Below are 18,793 nucleotides of genomic sequence, written 5' to 3' on the forward strand. Positions count from 1 at the left end.
ACGAAGAAAACTATATGACACAATCTAATAGCCACCAAAGCAGCAAAACTAATAATAATAATAATAATTTTATTCTTATATACCGCCATGCCCATCGAGTTCTAGGCGGTTCACAACAATTACATTAGGATCCGCATTGACATGCCGATTTACAAACAATGTATTGGATTTACAACACCTTCAGCCGAACATGGCTGAAGAAGCGGAAGTGGGAAGGAGAGAAGGAGGAAAGCGGTCAATAGAGGGGGGGGGAAGGGCCGAACAGGCCGAATTACCACAGTTTATTGGATTTACAACAACTTTAGCCGAACTTGGCTGATGAAACTAGACAGACAAATCACCAATCTGCTATCTTTGATCACAGACTACAAAACCTTCAAGAAAGAAACTAAACCCTACTCTTCAAAAATACATAAAACCTATATAACAAGACCAGTTCCTTCCCAAACTCCACCACCACACTCTCTAACCCCTTTCAAATCTAAAAAGTTTTTAACTACCCAACATATATCACCTCAAGATCCCAACAATCTCTTAGGTAATTCATATGTAATCCCTATGACAATTCTCATGTAAAGCTACAATTCTTGTAACCTCCTGGTAAATCTTATGAAATCCGCCTTGAACCGCAAGGTAATGGCAGAATAGAAATCACTAATGTAATGTAATAACTAAGAGCTCCTTTTACTAAGCCGCGCTAGCGGATTTAACGCGCGTGACTTTTCATCATGTGCTAACTCCCATGCTGGCCTAAAAACTACCACCTACCTGCTCAAGAGGAGGCAGTAGCGGCTAGCGCAGCCGGCGGTTTAGCGTGCGGTATTATGCGCATTAAACCGCTACCTTCGTAAAAGGAGCCCTAAGTCAATGTTGCTAGGGAAAATTACTAATGAAAGAAATCATGGGATCAAAAGTAGTCAAAAGAACATTGTTGGAGTATGCAATTTATCATTGAATCTTAATGAAGCAATTGTAATTCAATTGGAAGATGCACCAACTATATATGTTTACCAATGAATTTAAGTGATGTCTTAACATAGTAAATGACAGCAGATGGTCCATCTAGTCTGCCCAACCATACATGCTCCATAAATTAATCATTTAATTTAAATGGTTCTTTAGAGCCCTGCCCTGTAGGCTGCTTAGGTTCTATCTACTGGAGTCTCCGTCAAAGTTCACTCCGGCCCATTTTAACCATCGAAGCCCTCCCCAGCCTGTCCTCAACTGAATGTCCATATATGGGACACAAACCGTGCAAGCCTGCATAGTTCTTTCAATATATACCCATTATTTTCTGATTAGAAATCCTCTGTTGCATCCCACTTGATTGGGGAGATTCTTGGTTGGTATCCTACCTGTTAGTAGGATGCCAAGAACTCCCAATTTCTGTGTCTGGTCATTATTTCCTTGGACTCCTTCAGAGATGGAAGCAAGGGCAGAGGGGTATGAAACCTGTTCTTGTAGCTATTCAGAGCAAACACTTGTATTGAAACAGCAAATGCTTTTATTAATTTACAAGAATATTTACAAGAAAATATACAATAAAAAGCAGCATGGAACACATCCAATACATTGATATACAGCACATTTTACTTAAATGTTAATCTCATCTTATCCCCCCTTTAAATCCAAGGTGGCACTGTGGCTGCCTCTTTTTGCACCTATCAAAAAATGAGAAAATCCATAATCATACATTGCTTAAATATACAAACATCCTAACTATATCAGTATTAACAACTGAACTGAATTAGTTTGCTATAGTAATTTATGCAACCTTAAAATAACATCAGAAAAGTATGCCCACCTAGCTAATTTGTTAATTATATTCAGAATATTTACTATACTAGCAAACAAAGACACATGATGGCAGATAAGGAGAAATTAGGTTCTTACCTGCTAATTTACTTTCTTTTAGCTTCTCCAGACCAGTAGAGGTTAACTTTACGATTGGGTATATATCTAATCATGACCAGCAGGTGGAGACTGAAAACAAAACTTTGGGACAGTATATCCTAGCCCCTCCTCTCTATTTCCCTCAGTCTGCCGAATAGCCAAGCAGAACCAAGAACTGGAAAACAACAGAGAGAAAAAACAATACTCCGAAAGGAGTAACAAATAACATACCCAAAAATGCTGTTGGAAAATGCAGAGGAGAAATTCCCGAAGGAAGAAGGTCCCCACAGCTCGCCAGCTAAGCCAGCCGAGCCACAGCCGCTGTTCTTCAATTCTCCCCGGCCCTAGAAAAATACTAGAACCCGCCGCAAAAACCAAAAACTGCCCGCGCAACAGCCCCAACAACAACAACAACAGACAGGGTGGGGACCTCTACTGGTCTGGAGAAGCTAAAAGAAAGTAAATTAGCAGGTAAGAACCTAATTTCTCCTTCTTTAGCACTCTCCAGACCAGTAGAGGTTAACTTTACGATTGGGACGTACCAAAGCAGTCCCTCTCACGGGCGGGACCCCCGAAGGGCCGATACCAGAACACGCTCACCGAACACCGCGTCCCGACGCGCCTGAACATCTACCCGATAATGTCGAACAAATGAATGCAAGGAGGACCAAACCGCAGCCTTACAAATATCCACCGGAGGCACGAGCGACGACTCAGCCCAAGAAGCCGCCTGACCCCTAGTGGAATGAGCCTTGAGAAACTCCGGAACCGGCTTCTGACTCAGAAGATAAGCGGAAGCAATCATCTCCTTGATCCAACGCGCAATAGTAGCCTTAGAAGCGCCAGCCCCCCGACGAGGACCCGCCAGAAGCACAAAGAGATGATCGGAGCTCCGAAAATCCCGGGTCCGCTGCACATAAGCATGGAGGACCCGACCGACATCCAACTTGCGCAGCTGTCGTTGCTCAGAAGAACCCTCCCGACTACCCAAGACCGGGAGGACCACCGATTGATTGACATGAAAAGGAGAAACTACCTTCGGCAGAAAGGAAGGAACAGGCCGCAAAACAACCCGCTCCTTCGAAAACTCCAGGAAGGGAGCCCTACAAGAGAAAGCCTGTAGCTCAGACACCCGTCTAGCGGAAGTAATGGCCACCAAAAAGACCGACTTCAGCGTAAGGTCCTTCAACGAACAGCCATCCAACGGCTCGAAAGGAGGGCGCACTAGAACAGAGAGAACCAGATTGAGATCCCAAGAGGGAATCGAGGGCCTTATGGGAGGCCTGATCAACTTGGCCGCCCTAAGAAAGCGAATCACATCAGGAATGGCTGACAAACGCTGACCTGTCACCAGCCCTCGAAAAGCCGACAGGGCCGCCAGATGAACCCGAAGAGAAGACCAGGCCAGGCCCCTATCCAGGCCATCCTGCAAAAACTCTAGAATGTTAGGCAGAGAAGCGCGAAAGGAGACTACTCCCCGCGCTCGGCACCATTCCTCAAAAAGACGCCAAACCCGTACATAAGCCCGAGAGGTAGAAAGCCTCCGGGACCCCAAAAGTGTAGAGATCACCTTGTCGGAATATCCCTTCTTACTCAGGCGGCCCCTTTCAAGAGCCAAGCCGTAAGACAAAAGGGAGACGGGTCGAACATGGGAATGGGACCCTGCGTCAGAAGATCGCACTCGAGAGGCAGAGGAAGAGGATCCGCCACCAGATGCCTCACCAGATCCGCATACCACGGACGACGAGGCCAATCCGGAGCCACCAAGACCACCAGCCCCGGATGGCGAACAATGCGAAGCAGTACTCTGCCTACTAATGGCCAAGGAGGGAACACATACAACAGCCCCTCCGTTGGCCACGGTTGGACCAGAGCATCCAGACCCTCGGCCAGACCGTCCCTGCGACGACTGAAGAAGCGGGGTACTTTGGCGTTGCCACTTGTAGCCATCAGATCCATCAGGGGCTGCCCCCAAGCACGCACTAGCAACTGAAACGCCTCGGCGCCGAGACTCCACTCTCCCGGATCCAAGAAGTGACGACTGAGGAAGTCCGCCTGAACGTTTTCTACCCCGGCAATGTGAGAGGCCGAGAGGTCCAGAAGATGCGACTCCGCCCAAACCATGAGCCGAGCCGCCTCCTGCGCCACCAGAGTGCTCTTGGTGCCCCCCTGACGATTGACATAAGCCACCGCCGTGGCATTGTCCGACAGGACTCTGACCGACTTGCCCAACAAAAGGGAGTGGAAAGCCAACAGCGCCAGCCGGACCGCCCTGGTCTCCAACACGTTGATCGACCAGGAGGCCTCCTCCGTGGACCAGGTTCCCTGAGCTGAGTGACCCAGACACTGGGCCCCCCAACCCAGGAGACTCGCATCCGTAAGGAGCACCGTCCACTGCGGAAGATCCAGACCCACCCCCTGAACTAGGTGAGGGGTCCGGAGCCACCAACGCAGACTGCAGCGCGCCAAGCCTCGCAGGGGAACCGGAACATCCATCCCGTGCCTCTGGGGAGACCACCTCCGGAGCAGAGCATACTGGAGAGGACGCATGTGGGCCCGCGCCCACCTCACCACGTCCAGGGACGCCGCCATCGACCCCAGGACCTGGAGGAAATCTCGCGCCCGAGGACACCGGGACGCCAAAAGCAGGCGAATCTGAGACTGCAATTTGCTCACCCGGGCCTCTGGGAGGAAGACCTTCCCCAAGGAGGTGTCGAACAGCACCCCGAGGTACTCCAGACGCTGAGCCGGAACCAACCGACTCTTGGAAAGGTTGACCACCCAGCCCAGCGACCGGAGAAACTCCACCACCCGAGCCGTAACCCGGGAGCTTTCCTGCAACGACTTGGCCCGAATTAACCAGTCGTCCAGGTAGGGGTGTACCAGGATGCCCTCCGACCGCAAGGCTGCCGCGACGACCACCATCACCTTGGTGAACGTCCGGGGAGCCGTGGCCAGGCCAAAGGGAAGCGCACAGAACTGATAGTGCCGACCCAAGATCGCAAAGCGCAGGAAACGCTGATGAGAGGTCCGAATAGGAACATGCAAGTAGGCCTCCGTCAGATCGAGAGAAGTGAGAAACTCCCCCGGCTGAACCGCCAGAATGACCGACCGCAGCGTTTCCATACGGAAAGAGGGAACCTTGAGAGCCCTGTTGACCCCTTTCAAATCGAGGATGGGCCGAAAAGTCCCCTCCTTCTTGGGCACCACAAAGTAAATGGAGTACCTGCCCGTGCCCCACTCCGGGGGGGGCACTGGAACTACTGCCCTGAGATCTAGCAAGCGCTGAAGGGTCTGGCGAAACGCCAGCGTCTTCCCAGGAGTCTGACACGGAGAAGCGAGGAAAAAATCCGGCAGAGAGCGGGCGAACTCCAGAGCATAACCGTCCCGCACCACCTCCAGGACCCACTGATCGGACGTGATCTCGGCCCATTTGGGAAAAAAGTCGCGCAGCCGGGCCCCCACCGGAACCAAGGGGGGCGCCGGCAAGGCGTCATTGTGCAGGACGGGAAGCGGGGGAACCGGCGGAGGGATTCCCTGCCCCCCGACGGGCCCCCCGAAAGGGCTGCATGCGCTGGAAGAACCGACCCCGGGAAAACCCCGGAGACTGGAAAGAAGCAGCCCCACGCCCAGGGCGATACTTGCGAAATTCCCGCAAACGCCCCCGGGCCGCACCACCCCGAGACGCCGGGCGGGCATGGTCCTCCGGCAAACGGGGAACTTTCGAGTCCGACAGAGTCTGAATCAACTTATCCAAGTCCTCTCCAAATAAAAACGACCCCCGAAAGGGAAATTTAGTAAGCTTAGCTTTGGACGCAGCATCCGCCGCCCAAGCGCGCAGCCACAACACACGCCTTGCGGCCACGCCAAAAGCCATGGACTTAGCCGAGATCCGCACCAAGTCATACAGAGCATCCGAGAGGAATGAGGCAGCCATCTCAATCTTCGCTACCTCCTGATCCACCAGAGACCAGTCGTCAGACTCTCGATCCAAGACCCGCTCCACCCACCGAAACACGGCGCGAGCGACCAGTCCCCCACAAATAGCCGCCTGGACCCCAAAGGCAGAGACTTGAAAATTTTGCTTAAGGATGGTCTCCAATTTGCGCTCCTCAGAGTCCCGCAAGGCAGAACCGCCCTCAACAGGCACGGTATGCCGCTTGGAAATAGCCGAGACCACCGCATCCACGACTGGCGAAGCTAACGTAGCCCGATCCCCTTCAGGAATGGGATACAGGCGAGCCATGCTGCGCGCCAGCCGAAACGGCGTCTCCGGCGTTTTCCACTGCTCAAGAATAATATCCCGAATATCCTGATGCATAGGAAAAGAGCGGGAAACGGAACGGATCCCTCGTAACAGAGGGTCCCCCACACGCGGAGTCTCCGGCGGCGCGTCCTCAAAACGCAAAGCCGAAGAAACCTGTTGAATAAGGTCAGGCAGCTCATCTCTCTGAAAAAGGCGCACCACGGACGCCTCGTCACTGGAGAACGGGAAACCCGACAACCCGCCGCCAGCTTCCGTCCCCTCCAGAGGGTCCTGGAATTCCTCAGAAGGGTCCAGGTCCTCCTCCAGACCGACACGTTCCTCCGACCACAAATCCTCGTCCCACGACACCCGCGGACGCTTGGACAAGAGAGGCGGCGGAGGGGACGTCACGTCAGACGAGAGAGACAAAGCCGCAGGGAGCGCGGAGGAAACCCCACCCCCCGAGACCCCCTGGGCGCAACCGGGACCCCCAGCCGCCTGAAAATAGGCTTTGCATAATGAAAAGAAAAAATCAGGGGAAAAACCCCCCGAGGGTCCCAAGGGACTCCCTGCCACAGCAGGGGACCCAGCAGAAACCTGCCCCTGCTTAGCCAAAACAGGGGGAAGGTCACCTGAGGTGGAAGACAAAATGGAGGGGCCAGACAGAGAAGATGGCGTCTTTCCCGCCAAAACAGCTCCCTCCATAGCCTGCAGCGGCTGAGAGACCTGAATAGTCTCAGCCGCTAAAACAGGCAAGCCGGCATCAGCTGTCAAAATATCAGCTGAGAGGGAATCCTCTAAAACCCGACCGTCGGCGGCTCGGGGAATCCCTCCGTGGGCGGACGGAGAAGACCGGGCTTCTCCACCGTTCCCTGCCGACTCGCGAGGCACCATCGGCGGGGAGCTCTGGGCGCCTGCAGCCGCTGCCGACGGAGCTCCTCCACCGCACCGGCCTGAACACCGCTTGCACAGGCCGGCCGCGAGTGCCTCGCGTCTGGAGCACAATGAGCACTTTTTCCCTTTAGAAGTGCTCATTGCTCCATACGCGACCTAGCTGTAAAAAAGTGCCGGTTAGTTGAAAAAATACAGTAAAATACAGTTTTCTTAAAGGGATACAACCCTCCAGACCAGCACTACCTCAGGATTTTTTTTTTTTTTTTTTTTTACAGAACAGACTCCACAGGCTCTCGAAGCAATATGCCTTGCTTGATTTAGGGGGCAAGGCTTACTGCTGAGGCTCCTCTAAAAAAATATGGGGAGGTGGAGGAAGTGGGGGGAGGGACCCCGCTCGTGACCCGCCGGGTTTGACACCCCCGAGGTCGGACGAACCCCCAAACAGAGTCCGTCCAAGCTCCGTCCGGCTAAAAACAGGGACAATAAACCTCTAAACAAATTCCAACAGCCCTACCAAGGGAGATGGGTACAGATCACTCAACACCTGCTGGAGACTGAAAGAAGACTGAGGGAAATAGAGAGGAGGGGCTAGGATATACTGTCCCAAAGTTTTGTTTTCAGTCTCCACCTGCTGGTCATGATTAGATATATACCCAATCGTAAAGTTAACCTCTACTGGTCTGGAGAGTGCTAAAGAAAGGCTAAATGACCCATCCAGTCTGCCCATCCTCAGCATCCATTATCTCCTCTTCTCTGTAAGCGATCCCAGGTGCATGTCCCACACCATTTTGAACTCAGGCACAGTCTTTGTGTCCACCATCTCTACCGAAAGCCTATTCCATGCATTAACCACCCTTTCAGTAAAAAAAAAAAAAATAATAAAATAAAATATTTCCTTAGATTACTCCTCTCATTATGGAGCTTCCTTTCAAATGGAAGAGACTTGCCTCATGCGCTTTTATGCCACGCAGGTATTTAAATGTCTCTATCATATCTCCCTTTTCCCACCATATACATATTGAGATCTTTATGTCTGTTCCCATATGCCTTATGACGAAGACCACCAACCATTTTAATAGCCTTCCTCTGGAATGACTCCATCCTTTTGATATCTTTTTGAAGATATGGTCTCCAGAATTGTACACAATAATCAACAAAAAAAACCCTATATTTACAATTTCAAGAATCTCAACCTAGTACAGGTTTATAAAATCATTGAATACTGTATGGTAAAACTGGATAAAATAAGGGCCCCCTTTTACAAACACACAATAGCAATTCCCCTGCAAAGCTTTGGTGCATTTGCTACAGGAGAACTGGGACCATGCATATTTTGGTTTTAGGAATGATAATGTTAAGTCATTTCTCTCTGCCATTTTCCAGCCCTGTGACCTTTTCTGCTTCTGCCACCCAGGAATCTGCGGCTCTCCACTTTCCAGTCACTTTCTAGCCCTCGGACTTGAATTGTGCAATGATAGGTTGGTTTTAGCATATGTCACGTTGGGGAAATTAACTACTTCTGGTTCACAGCTTTTCAGTATTTCAGATAAAAGATCTTGTACTGTATTGTCTTTTGAACTGAGTAATTACAAAACTTTTCAGACAACTAAAACATTAAGAAAATATCTGTCATGGGATTAACTTCTCTGAAGGACTTCATAGAAACATAGAAATTGACGGCAGATAAGGGCCACGGCCCATCCAGTCTGCCCACCCTACTGACCCTCCCCTGCCTTTATTCTGCGAATGGATCCCACGTGTCAATCCCATTTGGCCTTAAAATCAGGCACGCTGCTGGCCTCAATCACCTGAAGTGGAAGACTATTCCAGCGATCAACCACCCTTTCGGTGAAAAAGAATTTCCTGGTGTCACCACGCAGTTTCCCGCCTCTGATTTTCCACAGATGTCCTCTTGTTGCCGTGGGACCCCTGAAAAAGAAGATATCCTCCTCTGCATCAATGCAGCCCGTGAGATACTTGAAAGTCTCGATCATGTCTCCCCTCTCTCTGCGCTCCTCGAGCGAGTATAGCTGTAATTTATCTAACCGTTCTTCGTACGGGAGATCCTTCAGTCCCGAGACCATCCGGGTGGCCATTCTCTGGACCGACTCCAGCCTCAGCACATCCTTACGGTAATGCGGCCTCCAGAATTGTACACAGTATTCCAGGTGGGGTCTCACCATGGATCTATACAGAGGCATAATGACTTCAGGCTTACGGCTGACGAAGCCCCTGCGTATGCAACCTATGATTTGTCTTGCCTTGGAAGAAGCTTGCTCCACTTGATTGGCAGCCTTCATGTCCTCACTGACGATCACACCTAAGTCCCGTTCTGCTACCGTTCTTGTTAGGATCTCGCCATTAAGGGTATAAGTCCTGCATGGATTTTGGGTACCCAGGTGCATAACTTTGCATTTTTTGGCATTGAAGCTGAGCTGCCATGTCTTAGACCAGGTCTCTAGTAAGAGTAGATCGTGCATCATGTTGTCGGGCATTGATTTTTTTCCTATTTTACTTTTGCCTACTACATTGCTTAGTTTGGCATCATCGGCAAATAATGTTATCTTACCTCGGAGCCCTTCTGCCAAGTCCCTTATAAAGATATTGAATAGTATCGGGCCTAAGACAGAGCCCTGGGGCACCCCACTGATCACCTCCGCCATTGCAGAGGGGGTGCCGTTCACCATCACCCTTTGAACCCTGCCTCCAAGCCAGTTCCCAACCCACTTCGTCAATGTGTCGCCCAATCCTATGGAACTCATCTTGCTTAGCAACCTGCGATGAGGTACGCTATCGAATGCCTTGCTAAAGTCCAGGTATACGATGTCCAGGGACTCTCCAACATCTAACTTCCCCGTCACCCAGTCAAAGAAGCTGATCAGGTTGGATTGGCAGGATCTCCCCTTAGTAAATCCATGTTGACGGGGATCCCGTAGATTCTCTTCATTCAGGATTGTATCCAATTGGTGTTTGATAAGAGTTTCCATTAGTTTGCTCACTATTGATGTGAGACTCACTGGTCTGTAGTTTGCCGCTTCTGTCTTGGAGCCTTTCTTGTGGAGTGGAATAACGTTAGCCTTCTTCCAGTCCAACGGGACGCTACCTGAACTAAGGGAAAGGTTGAAGAGCGCTGACAGCGGCTCCGCCAAGACATCACTTAACTCCCTGAGCACCCTGGGGTGCAGATTGTCCGGTCCCATCGCCTTGTAGACCTTGAGCTTTGACAGCTCCATGTAGACACTGTTGGCCGTGAATTTGAAATCGCTAAATGGGTCTATTGAGTCAGCCCTTGTCTGTAGCTGAGGTCCATGCCCCGGCGCTTCTCGGGTGAAGACAGAGCAGAAGTATTCATTTAACAGTTGGGCTTTTTCTGAGTCCCTTTCCACATAGTCTCCGTCTGGTTTTCTTAGACGTACTATTCCCCCTGAGTTTTTACTTCTGTCACTGATATACCTGAAGAATGATTTATCTCCCTTCTGGATGTTCTTTGCTAGAGATTCCTCCATGTTGAATTTAGCTTCCCTGACTGCTGTTTTGACGGCTTTTGACTTGGTCAGGTATTCTGCTCTGGAGTCCTGTTCCCTTGATTGTTTGTAAGAGATGAATGCTTTTTTCTTTTCTTTGATGAGGTCTGAGATCTCTGCAGTGAACCACTGTGATTTATTGTTTCTACGGCGTTTACTTACCAGCTTAACATAACGGTTCGTCGCTTCCTGTATGGTGGCTTTCAAAGTCGACCACATTTCTTCCACACTATCGGTTTCTGCTTGGCTTTGAAGCATCTGGTGAACAAAGTCACCCATCTCTTGGAAGTTTGTGTCCTTGAATTTGAGGACCTTGGTTAGTGTTGTAGATTTATTGAAGCCTTTCCCAAGATTGAACCATATCATGTTGTGGTCGCTGGAGGCCAATATGTCTCCCACCGAGACTTCTGTGACACTTTCACCATTGGTAAGTAACAGGTCCAGTATTGCCTGATCCCTTGTTGGTTCCAACATCAATTGTCTGAGATGTGCTCCCTTCAAGGAGTTTAATAACCTCCTGCTGCTGCCGGAAGCAATGGTAAGTGTGCCCCAATCAACATCAGGCATGTTGAAGTCACCTAACAATACTGTGTCCCCACGCAAGGTGATATTGTCTATATCTCCAATCAATTCCATATCCAGGTCATCCTGTTGTTTTGGGGGTCTGTAAATAACGCCAAGATACAGGCATTTGTCCTTCCCTCTGGCCAAATTAACCCAAAGGGATTCCCCAGTGTATTGGACATCTGTGATTCTTGTGACCTTAATGTCATCCTTTGTATATAATGCTACACCTCCTCCCAATCTGCCCTCCCTGTCCCGGCGAAGCAGGTTGTAACCTGGTATGACCATGTCCCATCCATGAGAGTCTGTGAGCCAGGTCTCAGATATTACCGCTACATCCAGGTCGGCATTCCTTATTTCTATTTCCAGATCCAGTATCTTGTTTCCCAAGCTATGTGCGTTAACGTACATAGCTTTCCATGTTATGTTTTTATTATGTCTTAGTGGGGATATTCCTGTTTGAATTACTTGGACGCTTTTAGCATTATTCACATACTTTGTATTCTCCCTAGACCCAGAGCTATATCTTGTACCTGACCCGGACTCCCCAGACCCAGAGCAGTGTGTACCTATCCCAAATACGGAAATGTGTGTATCCTGTGGGGGAGTTCCCGCATGGGCTACTTGAACTCCTTCCACACTATTTGCAATGTGTATACCCCCGCTGGACCCAGTCTTGCAATGTGTACTGCCCTTAGTTCTGGAATTACAGTGTGTACACTCCCCTAACCAAGAATTGCAATGTGTACTCCTCCTAGATCCAGAATTACAATGTGACCCAGAATTATAATGTGAACCTTCCCTAGACTCGAAAGTGTTTATACTACTCATCTCAGCCTCAAAATAGTATTGACAGTTTAGCACACCAGGTAGGTAATTTGTGCCCGTACCCTCCCCCAACTTCTGCCTGCCTTTCTGAAAAATCTGATTGGTAAAACTCTGAAATGAAATTTAGGTTTCCCTTCTCATACTATATCTGAAGGGCAAAGAGAACTGGGGCAAACAAAAGCAAAAGAGAAGCTATGTATTCAAGAAACTATTTTCCCAAGTTCCCCATTTCATTAGTCCAATTGATAGAGCTGTGCTGCATTGTTGATAGAAGCACCACTGCTTGTAGTGCTTTATACTTTGGAGTTAAATGTGGATTTTGAGTTCTTGTGTATTTAAAAGATAAATTGTCAGTCTAAATTTGTTGGCCTTGAAGACATCATTGAATGTGCAAATGTTTATCACCATTTGGTCTAACTGTAGAAACTGAGGCAAAGTTAAACAGGGCCTCTTTCTACAAATGTTAATATATAATTACTGTTTGCAGCTTTTGCAAAGGGAACCCTAAATTCTTTAGCACCTCTCCAGACCGGTACAGTTCACTGATGGGTAATAGTTCACCATGACCAGCAGGTGGGGGGACTGAGACAAAACCTTTTGGCTGTAATACAAGTAGCTGTGCTTCCCCTTAACAAAACCAGTCTGTTCTGTCTCAGCAAATGTGGTAAGATGTTGCCAGTCTTCTCTTGATTAGTGTAGGCCTGTTAGAAATTGTTCAGTGGCCTTCTTGTCCCCATCTGGTGCCGGACTGAGATTGGGGAGACCCTTTCAGGGGTCTGTCTGACCTCGGGGGTGTCACACTCGATGGGTCACGAGTTGAGTCACGAGTTGAGTCCTTCCCCCCATTTCTTCCACCTTCCCAAATTTTTCTAGAGGTGCCTCAGCTGTAAGCCTTGCTACCGATACTGGCAAGGCATATGGCTTAGAGAGCCAGTGGAGTCCGTTCTGACAGAAGGAAAAAAAAAAAAAATCAAGAGGCAGTGCCGGTCTGAAGAGAGCCTTCAATTGTCTGTAATTGATTTTTTATTGTTAACTGGCTGAGGGCGGCTCAGCTTTGAGGGACTCAGAAGCGTAGGTTGGAGTCTCTTCTTAAGCAGAATTTTTATGTCACTGCCCTAGCGGTCCAGGCAGCGATGTGTGGCGGTCTGGTAGCTCAGCCCTCATGAGTACACCCATAAAATAGACCTGAGGGGGACACCTACAGGTAGGAATGGGGGAAGGAAACTCCTGTTCAGAGGGTAGGGGAAGGGAGGGAGATAAATAGGACAAATTTTTGGCTTCCACCAAAAAAAACAGTCAATTTCTTCCGAAACCATGGCCATAGCCTTTTTGACCAAAACTGAAACCAGGCAGAAAAAGGATTATAGACCAATTTTGGAACCATAATTAACTGAAATCAGGGTAGGCCTCTGGTCTTCATTAACACCTCTTATAAATAAACGGCTCTGATTTTTCTGAACACAGTAGTATAAATAGTCTTCACCCACAGGAATTCCTAGCTACGTTACCTTTAATAAAAAAAAAAAAAAAAAAAAAGGGGGGGGGGCATTTTTCCTGATAGAAAGGCAACATGGAAATAATATAAATGGGCCCATTAGAGCTGTTGTTGTCAGTAAATATTTAAGGAAAGTAAACAAATCTCCCAAAACAATAACTTGGTTTTGCTATCACATACCTTATTGAGTTCTGGGAAAAGTTCTCCTATCACAATATCCAGCAGGACATAAGTCAACTAAAAGGAAACAGAAAAAAATCCAAACAACCTGAACTTGCATCCATAATGAAAACACACGGGAACAACAACAAGTTCTGATATTTGCAATACCTGTTTATTGAGAACTGGCTGCTGTAGACCATCGAACAATAGTCGTATACCTTCATATTTTGCTTCATCGCCAATGCATTTTCCTATCAACTCTACAGAGCAATCAATTAAAAATCAGTCAGGCATTATAATAAACTGATTGATAAGTCAATCTGAATCAGTTATCAGTGAATTCTTCTTATCATCAGTGCTTAGATACTAGTAGTCAGCTTTCCATATAAATATCATTCTTTAATTGTTGGAGTTGTCCAGGCATAATAAGTAGACCCATGATTCAGTCATCAAATCTGATTGGCTGAGGTTTGAGGTGATTTCAGCAGGAAACTGAGGTTGGATAGTCAGTTGGCCACAAATTTGAATTTCAGTGGTAAACAAAGTTGAATTTTTAGCAGGAAAGTTCATTGATCACGATTTTAAAATTCTGGCGGGAATGATGCTGGAAGTTCATTGGGACAGTTCTGACTCTGGAGTGGGAAAGAATTGCTGTAGGGAGGGGGAAGAAGATATTTGTCCTCTTTTTGCACCGAACAAAGGAATAGCTATACTGGGTCAGACCAATGGTCCATCAAGCCCAGTAGCCCGTTCTCACGGTGACCAATCCAAGTCCCTAGTACTTGGCCAAAACCCAAAGAGCAACAACATTCCATGCCTCTGCGCACCCGAACCCCCATTGACCCTCCCACTGCAAGACAACCACAAACCTCCCGGCTCCAGCAGCGTCCGCAGTATTCTAAACACGCTGCTTCGCGGTCTTCTACAGCCCTGATTTCCTCTGCCGCGTCCCTGATGACATCGAGACAGAGATACGGCAGAAGAAATCATGGGCAGTAGAAGGCCACGAAGCAGCATGTTTAGAGTGCTGCGGATGCTGCTGGAGCTGGGAGGTTTGTAGGTCGTCTTGCGGTGGGAGGGTTGGATGGGCCAGTGGGGTCTGCTGTATGGCGGCGGTAATGGCGGAGGGGGGATGGAAACATGCTACACAACGGTTCTACTGCACAGGGGGATGGGAGGGAGGGATAGAAAAATGCCGGGTTCTACTGTACGGGGGGATGGGGGGTGTACAAATGGAAAGATGCTGCTCAAGGGTTCTACTGCACAGGGGGAGGGAGGGAAGCAGGCAGGCTGGCTTCAGGGGGGGGTGGGACAAAGTCTGGAAGCAGTGAGGGGGACATAGGAAGGAGGCACTAAGGGCACAAGACAGAGGCACTTGGGGCACTAAGGACACGGGAAGGAGGCACTGGGGTCACTATGGACATAGGATGGGACACTATGGACATAGGAAGAGGGCCACGGAGAGACAGGCAGGCATGGTGCAACAGAGAAATACAGGCAGGCAGGGGGACAGGGAGACAAAAACAGACAGACAGACAGACGGCCAGGGAGAGACACAGACAGACAGCATCAAAGGAGAGAGAGACAAAGAAAAAAAACCAAACAGACATCTACTCTAGCATCCGTTAATGTAACAGGCTTAAACATAGTACTACTATATTTCATTCCATGCCAGCAGTTCCGAAGAATTCATACTGCCATCTACCACAAAACTCCAGTACTGCATAAAATACAGTTTTGCAATGTTCTTACCAAAGGGATTCTTACAAGACAGTTTCTACGAGTCTGATCATCTGCTTCCAACTGGAACTCATTTCCTTAAGAAGGGTAAAAGGCTGAGGTGGCTATACCAGAATTTCAAAACTACCTTCCAGCAGGTACCAGAAGAGCTATTCCACCATCAATTATTTTAATCTTTCAACTGACTTGGAAGGAAAGACTGGGGGGGGGGGCTCTTTTACTGAAGTGCATTAAACACATGCAAAAATAGGCCATCACATGACCATGTTAAGGGGTTTTGTGGTAATTTGCCTGTTTCCACATGTTAAACGTGCATTACTAAAATGGACAGCCAGCTAGAACACTATACTTACTGCAACCTAACTAGCTAACATGCAGTTAATGCAGGAACATTAGCGCTTCTTAAATAGGAGGCAGCACATGCTAATTACCACTCTAACACTAGGGAAAGGGAATGGGGACTTGTATACCACCTTTTTGTGGCTTTGGCATTCAAAGGGTGGGCACTGGAGGATTAAGTGACTTACCCAGGGTTACAAGGAGCAGCACTGGGATTTGATCTCGCAACCTCTGGGTCCAGAGGCAGCAGCTCAACCATCGAGCCACAGTCCTTCCTTAACACTAGACCAGGGGTAGGCAATTCCGGTTCTTGAGAGCCACAGGCAGGTCAGGTTTTCAGGATATCCACAATAAATATGAATGAGATATTTTTGCATCTCATACACTAGGAAGGATTTGGAAAGAAAAACATCCATCTGCTCCTTGATGTCACTCTTTGGATGTTTTTCTCTTTTGAAACGCCCTACAGTGGTTCACATAGATTTAGGAATTTGACATATCAAAAATATAGAATAATTTCTAGCAGATTTGACAGCTTGTGTAGAGAGGAGGTTTATATATATTTTCACTGACTGACTTTAGCAAACCTGTGCAAGCATCTTACCTGGAATGTAATTCATCATTTCTTCAAAGGTCTGCTTTGCACGTCTCTGTTTATCTTGAAGCGAGCGTGGTTCACTGTTCTCACAGAATACAGCATCTGAAAGAACCAGGCTTTTCCAGGTCATTAGCCTTTACAAATTCTAGATACTAACATGGCAATCTACGCAAAGGAGAACTTCTCCTTGATCCTAGAACAGTGAATAGTGTAAGTCAGATATTTTTAATAAATAAAATTAATATAATAAGTCATCACATTAAACCTACATGGATACTGCACTTTTTTGACCGGGTCAGCCCTTTTGACAACTCTGCATTTGGCATTACATAATGGTTTCAATGCAGTGTTTTGTAACAAATGGATGCATTTCAACTTTGATAAAAGGGACATTGGCTACAAAGGAATTGATGTAATCAGTTTATGTTAATATGAAGGCAAGATTTTAAGAAAAGTTTGGACAATTTCCTGGAGGAAAAGTCCATAGTCTGTTATTGATAAAGACATGGGGGAAGCCACTTCTTGCCCTGGATCGGTAGCATGGAATGTTGCTACTCCTTGGGGGTTCTAGAATCTTCTTACTCTCTGGGGTTCCGGAATCTTGCTATTCTTTGAGATGCTGGAATATTGCTACTCCTTGGGTTTTGACCTGGATTGGCCACCATGAGAACGGGCTACTGGGCTTGATGGACCACTGGTCTGACCCAGTAAGGCTATTCTCATGTTAACAGCCCTAGAATCCAGGTAAGGCCCAGGCAGAGTTTTTCTCCAAAATCACATTGCCTCTGATTTCTGGGGGCTTAAGCTTAGTTTATGCAAATGAATTCATGCTGCTACAATTTCTAGGAAGCAATTAAGACTCTGTAGATACCGTGCACAGTTCCACTAGCCCCCAGGAGAGAGATCAAGCCATTGTGTACTGGCTAGGAGTCTGTAGACCCTGGCCTTTATAAGAACATAACTTTATTTTTGTATACCACCACAATCAAAATAATTCTAGGCGGTTTACACAAGAGAGAAAGACTGGACAATCAGCGAAGTACAATACTAAAACGAGAATACAGTATATTAACTAAAAAGACAATAAAAGTTTAAGTAAAAGCAGTAAAATTATTATATTAAGAATAAAAACATCGAATTAAGAGATAAATTTATCAAATAATACTGCCTTAATTTCTTTTCGGAAGGTGCCGTAAGATAACCTGGCTCCGCTAATATAGTTACTTGCTTGAAATGCAAGTATCCTGTCTAAAAAAGACCTAACTTTACAGCCTAAAATCTTCGGGTATGCAAATTCCTGGTTACCCTCATGAGATTATATAGCACAAAATGAGATAACAGGTACAGGTAGGGGCCAATCCCCAAACCAACTTGAAACAAAGACATGCGAATTTGAACATTACTCGTGCTTCCACTGGCAGCCAGTGTAATAATCGATAATAGGGGCTGATATGATCGCTTTTCTTCAGCCCAAATATCAGGCGAACAGCCGCATTCTGCACTATTCTCAGTTTTCTCACAAGAAGGCTTTCTAAGGCAAAAGCTATTGAGGCAATTGGGATCACTCAATAAGTTTGGATGATTTTCGTACAGTTTCACACAGTCTGGTGCCCTAATACTACTGCAATCAGTGGCAAAGTAAGGGAGGGTGGCGGACTGCCCTGGGCGGTGTCACCTCTCCCCCTCATCCATGCCACGCTCGTGCCCTCCCTTCCCCGCCACCCGTACCTCTTTAAAATCCTCACCAGCACGAGCAGCTACTCTAGCCTGCTGCTTGCGCCGGCCTGACTCCCTCTACAATCACTTCCGGGTCATGGGGCCAGGAATTGACATCAGAGGGAAAGCCAACGCCAGCGTGAGCAGAAGTCTGGAGAAGCTGCTCACGCTGGTGAAGATTTAAACAGGTACAGGGGTGGGAAGAGAGGTGAGAAGGTGGCAGGGGGCGGGAGCTTAGTTCCCTTGCTACTCCACAGACTGTAACGTCCTCTATTTAGGAGCACCTAGTACTATTTTACAAGTGCTTCAACTAGCAGAGTGTCCTTCAACCGCTGGACCGCAGAAATTCCTGCCGGTCTGCGGTTAGAACGTGCCACGGGCCTGAGATCAGTGCGCAAAGCTGCGGGCGGCGGCGGCTCCTACGCACATCCTGCGCCTGAACTGGCAGCCTTCTCTCTGACGTCGCAGAGGAAAAGCTTCTGGATGATGCGCGGGACGTGTGAGGAGCCGCCACATGTGGCTTTGTGCACTGATCTCCTCAGGCCCGAGGTGTGTTCCTGCCGCAGACCAGCAGTGATGAGGGGAAGTAAGGAAGAGGGAGCCACCACGGGTGGGAGCGCTGGCATGTTTCTTGCAGAGGGGGAGGAAGACAAGAGAGACAGCTGGCTTTCTCAAGGCGTTGTTAGTAAACAAGAGAGGGCAGGACACCCAGCCTCATCCAACTGCCGTGATGAAGGGATGGCACATGGAGGGAGGGAGACAACAAAGGTAGGGAGAATGATTTTATTTTCAAT

General features: G+C 48.1%; 1 protein-coding gene across 3 annotated transcripts in view; it reads right to left on the reverse strand.

Annotated features, from left to right (window-relative positions):
- Positions 1-1,484: 1,484 nt before the first annotated feature.
- SNX14 (sorting nexin 14) overlaps positions 1,485-18,793 on the reverse strand; it is a 212,339-nt gene continuing 195,030 nt past the window's right edge. For all 3 annotated transcript variants that reach the window (XM_033937245.1, XM_033937246.1, XM_033937244.1), the window contains exons 25-28: positions 16,290-16,385; positions 13,775-13,866; positions 13,625-13,681; positions 1,485-1,661 (exon numbers count right to left, since the gene is read on the reverse strand). In XM_033937245.1, coding sequence (XP_033793136.1) covers positions 1,623-1,661; positions 13,625-13,681; positions 13,775-13,866; positions 16,290-16,385 — 284 coding nt within the window. In that variant the 3' untranslated portion in view covers positions 1,485-1,622. The remainder of the gene's footprint in view (positions 1,662-13,624; positions 13,682-13,774; positions 13,867-16,289; positions 16,386-18,793) is intronic.

This window comes from Geotrypetes seraphini, chromosome 3 (assembly GCF_902459505.1).
Source record: "Geotrypetes seraphini chromosome 3, aGeoSer1.1, whole genome shotgun sequence".
Taxonomy (NCBI): domain Eukaryota; kingdom Metazoa; phylum Chordata; class Amphibia; order Gymnophiona; family Dermophiidae; genus Geotrypetes; species Geotrypetes seraphini.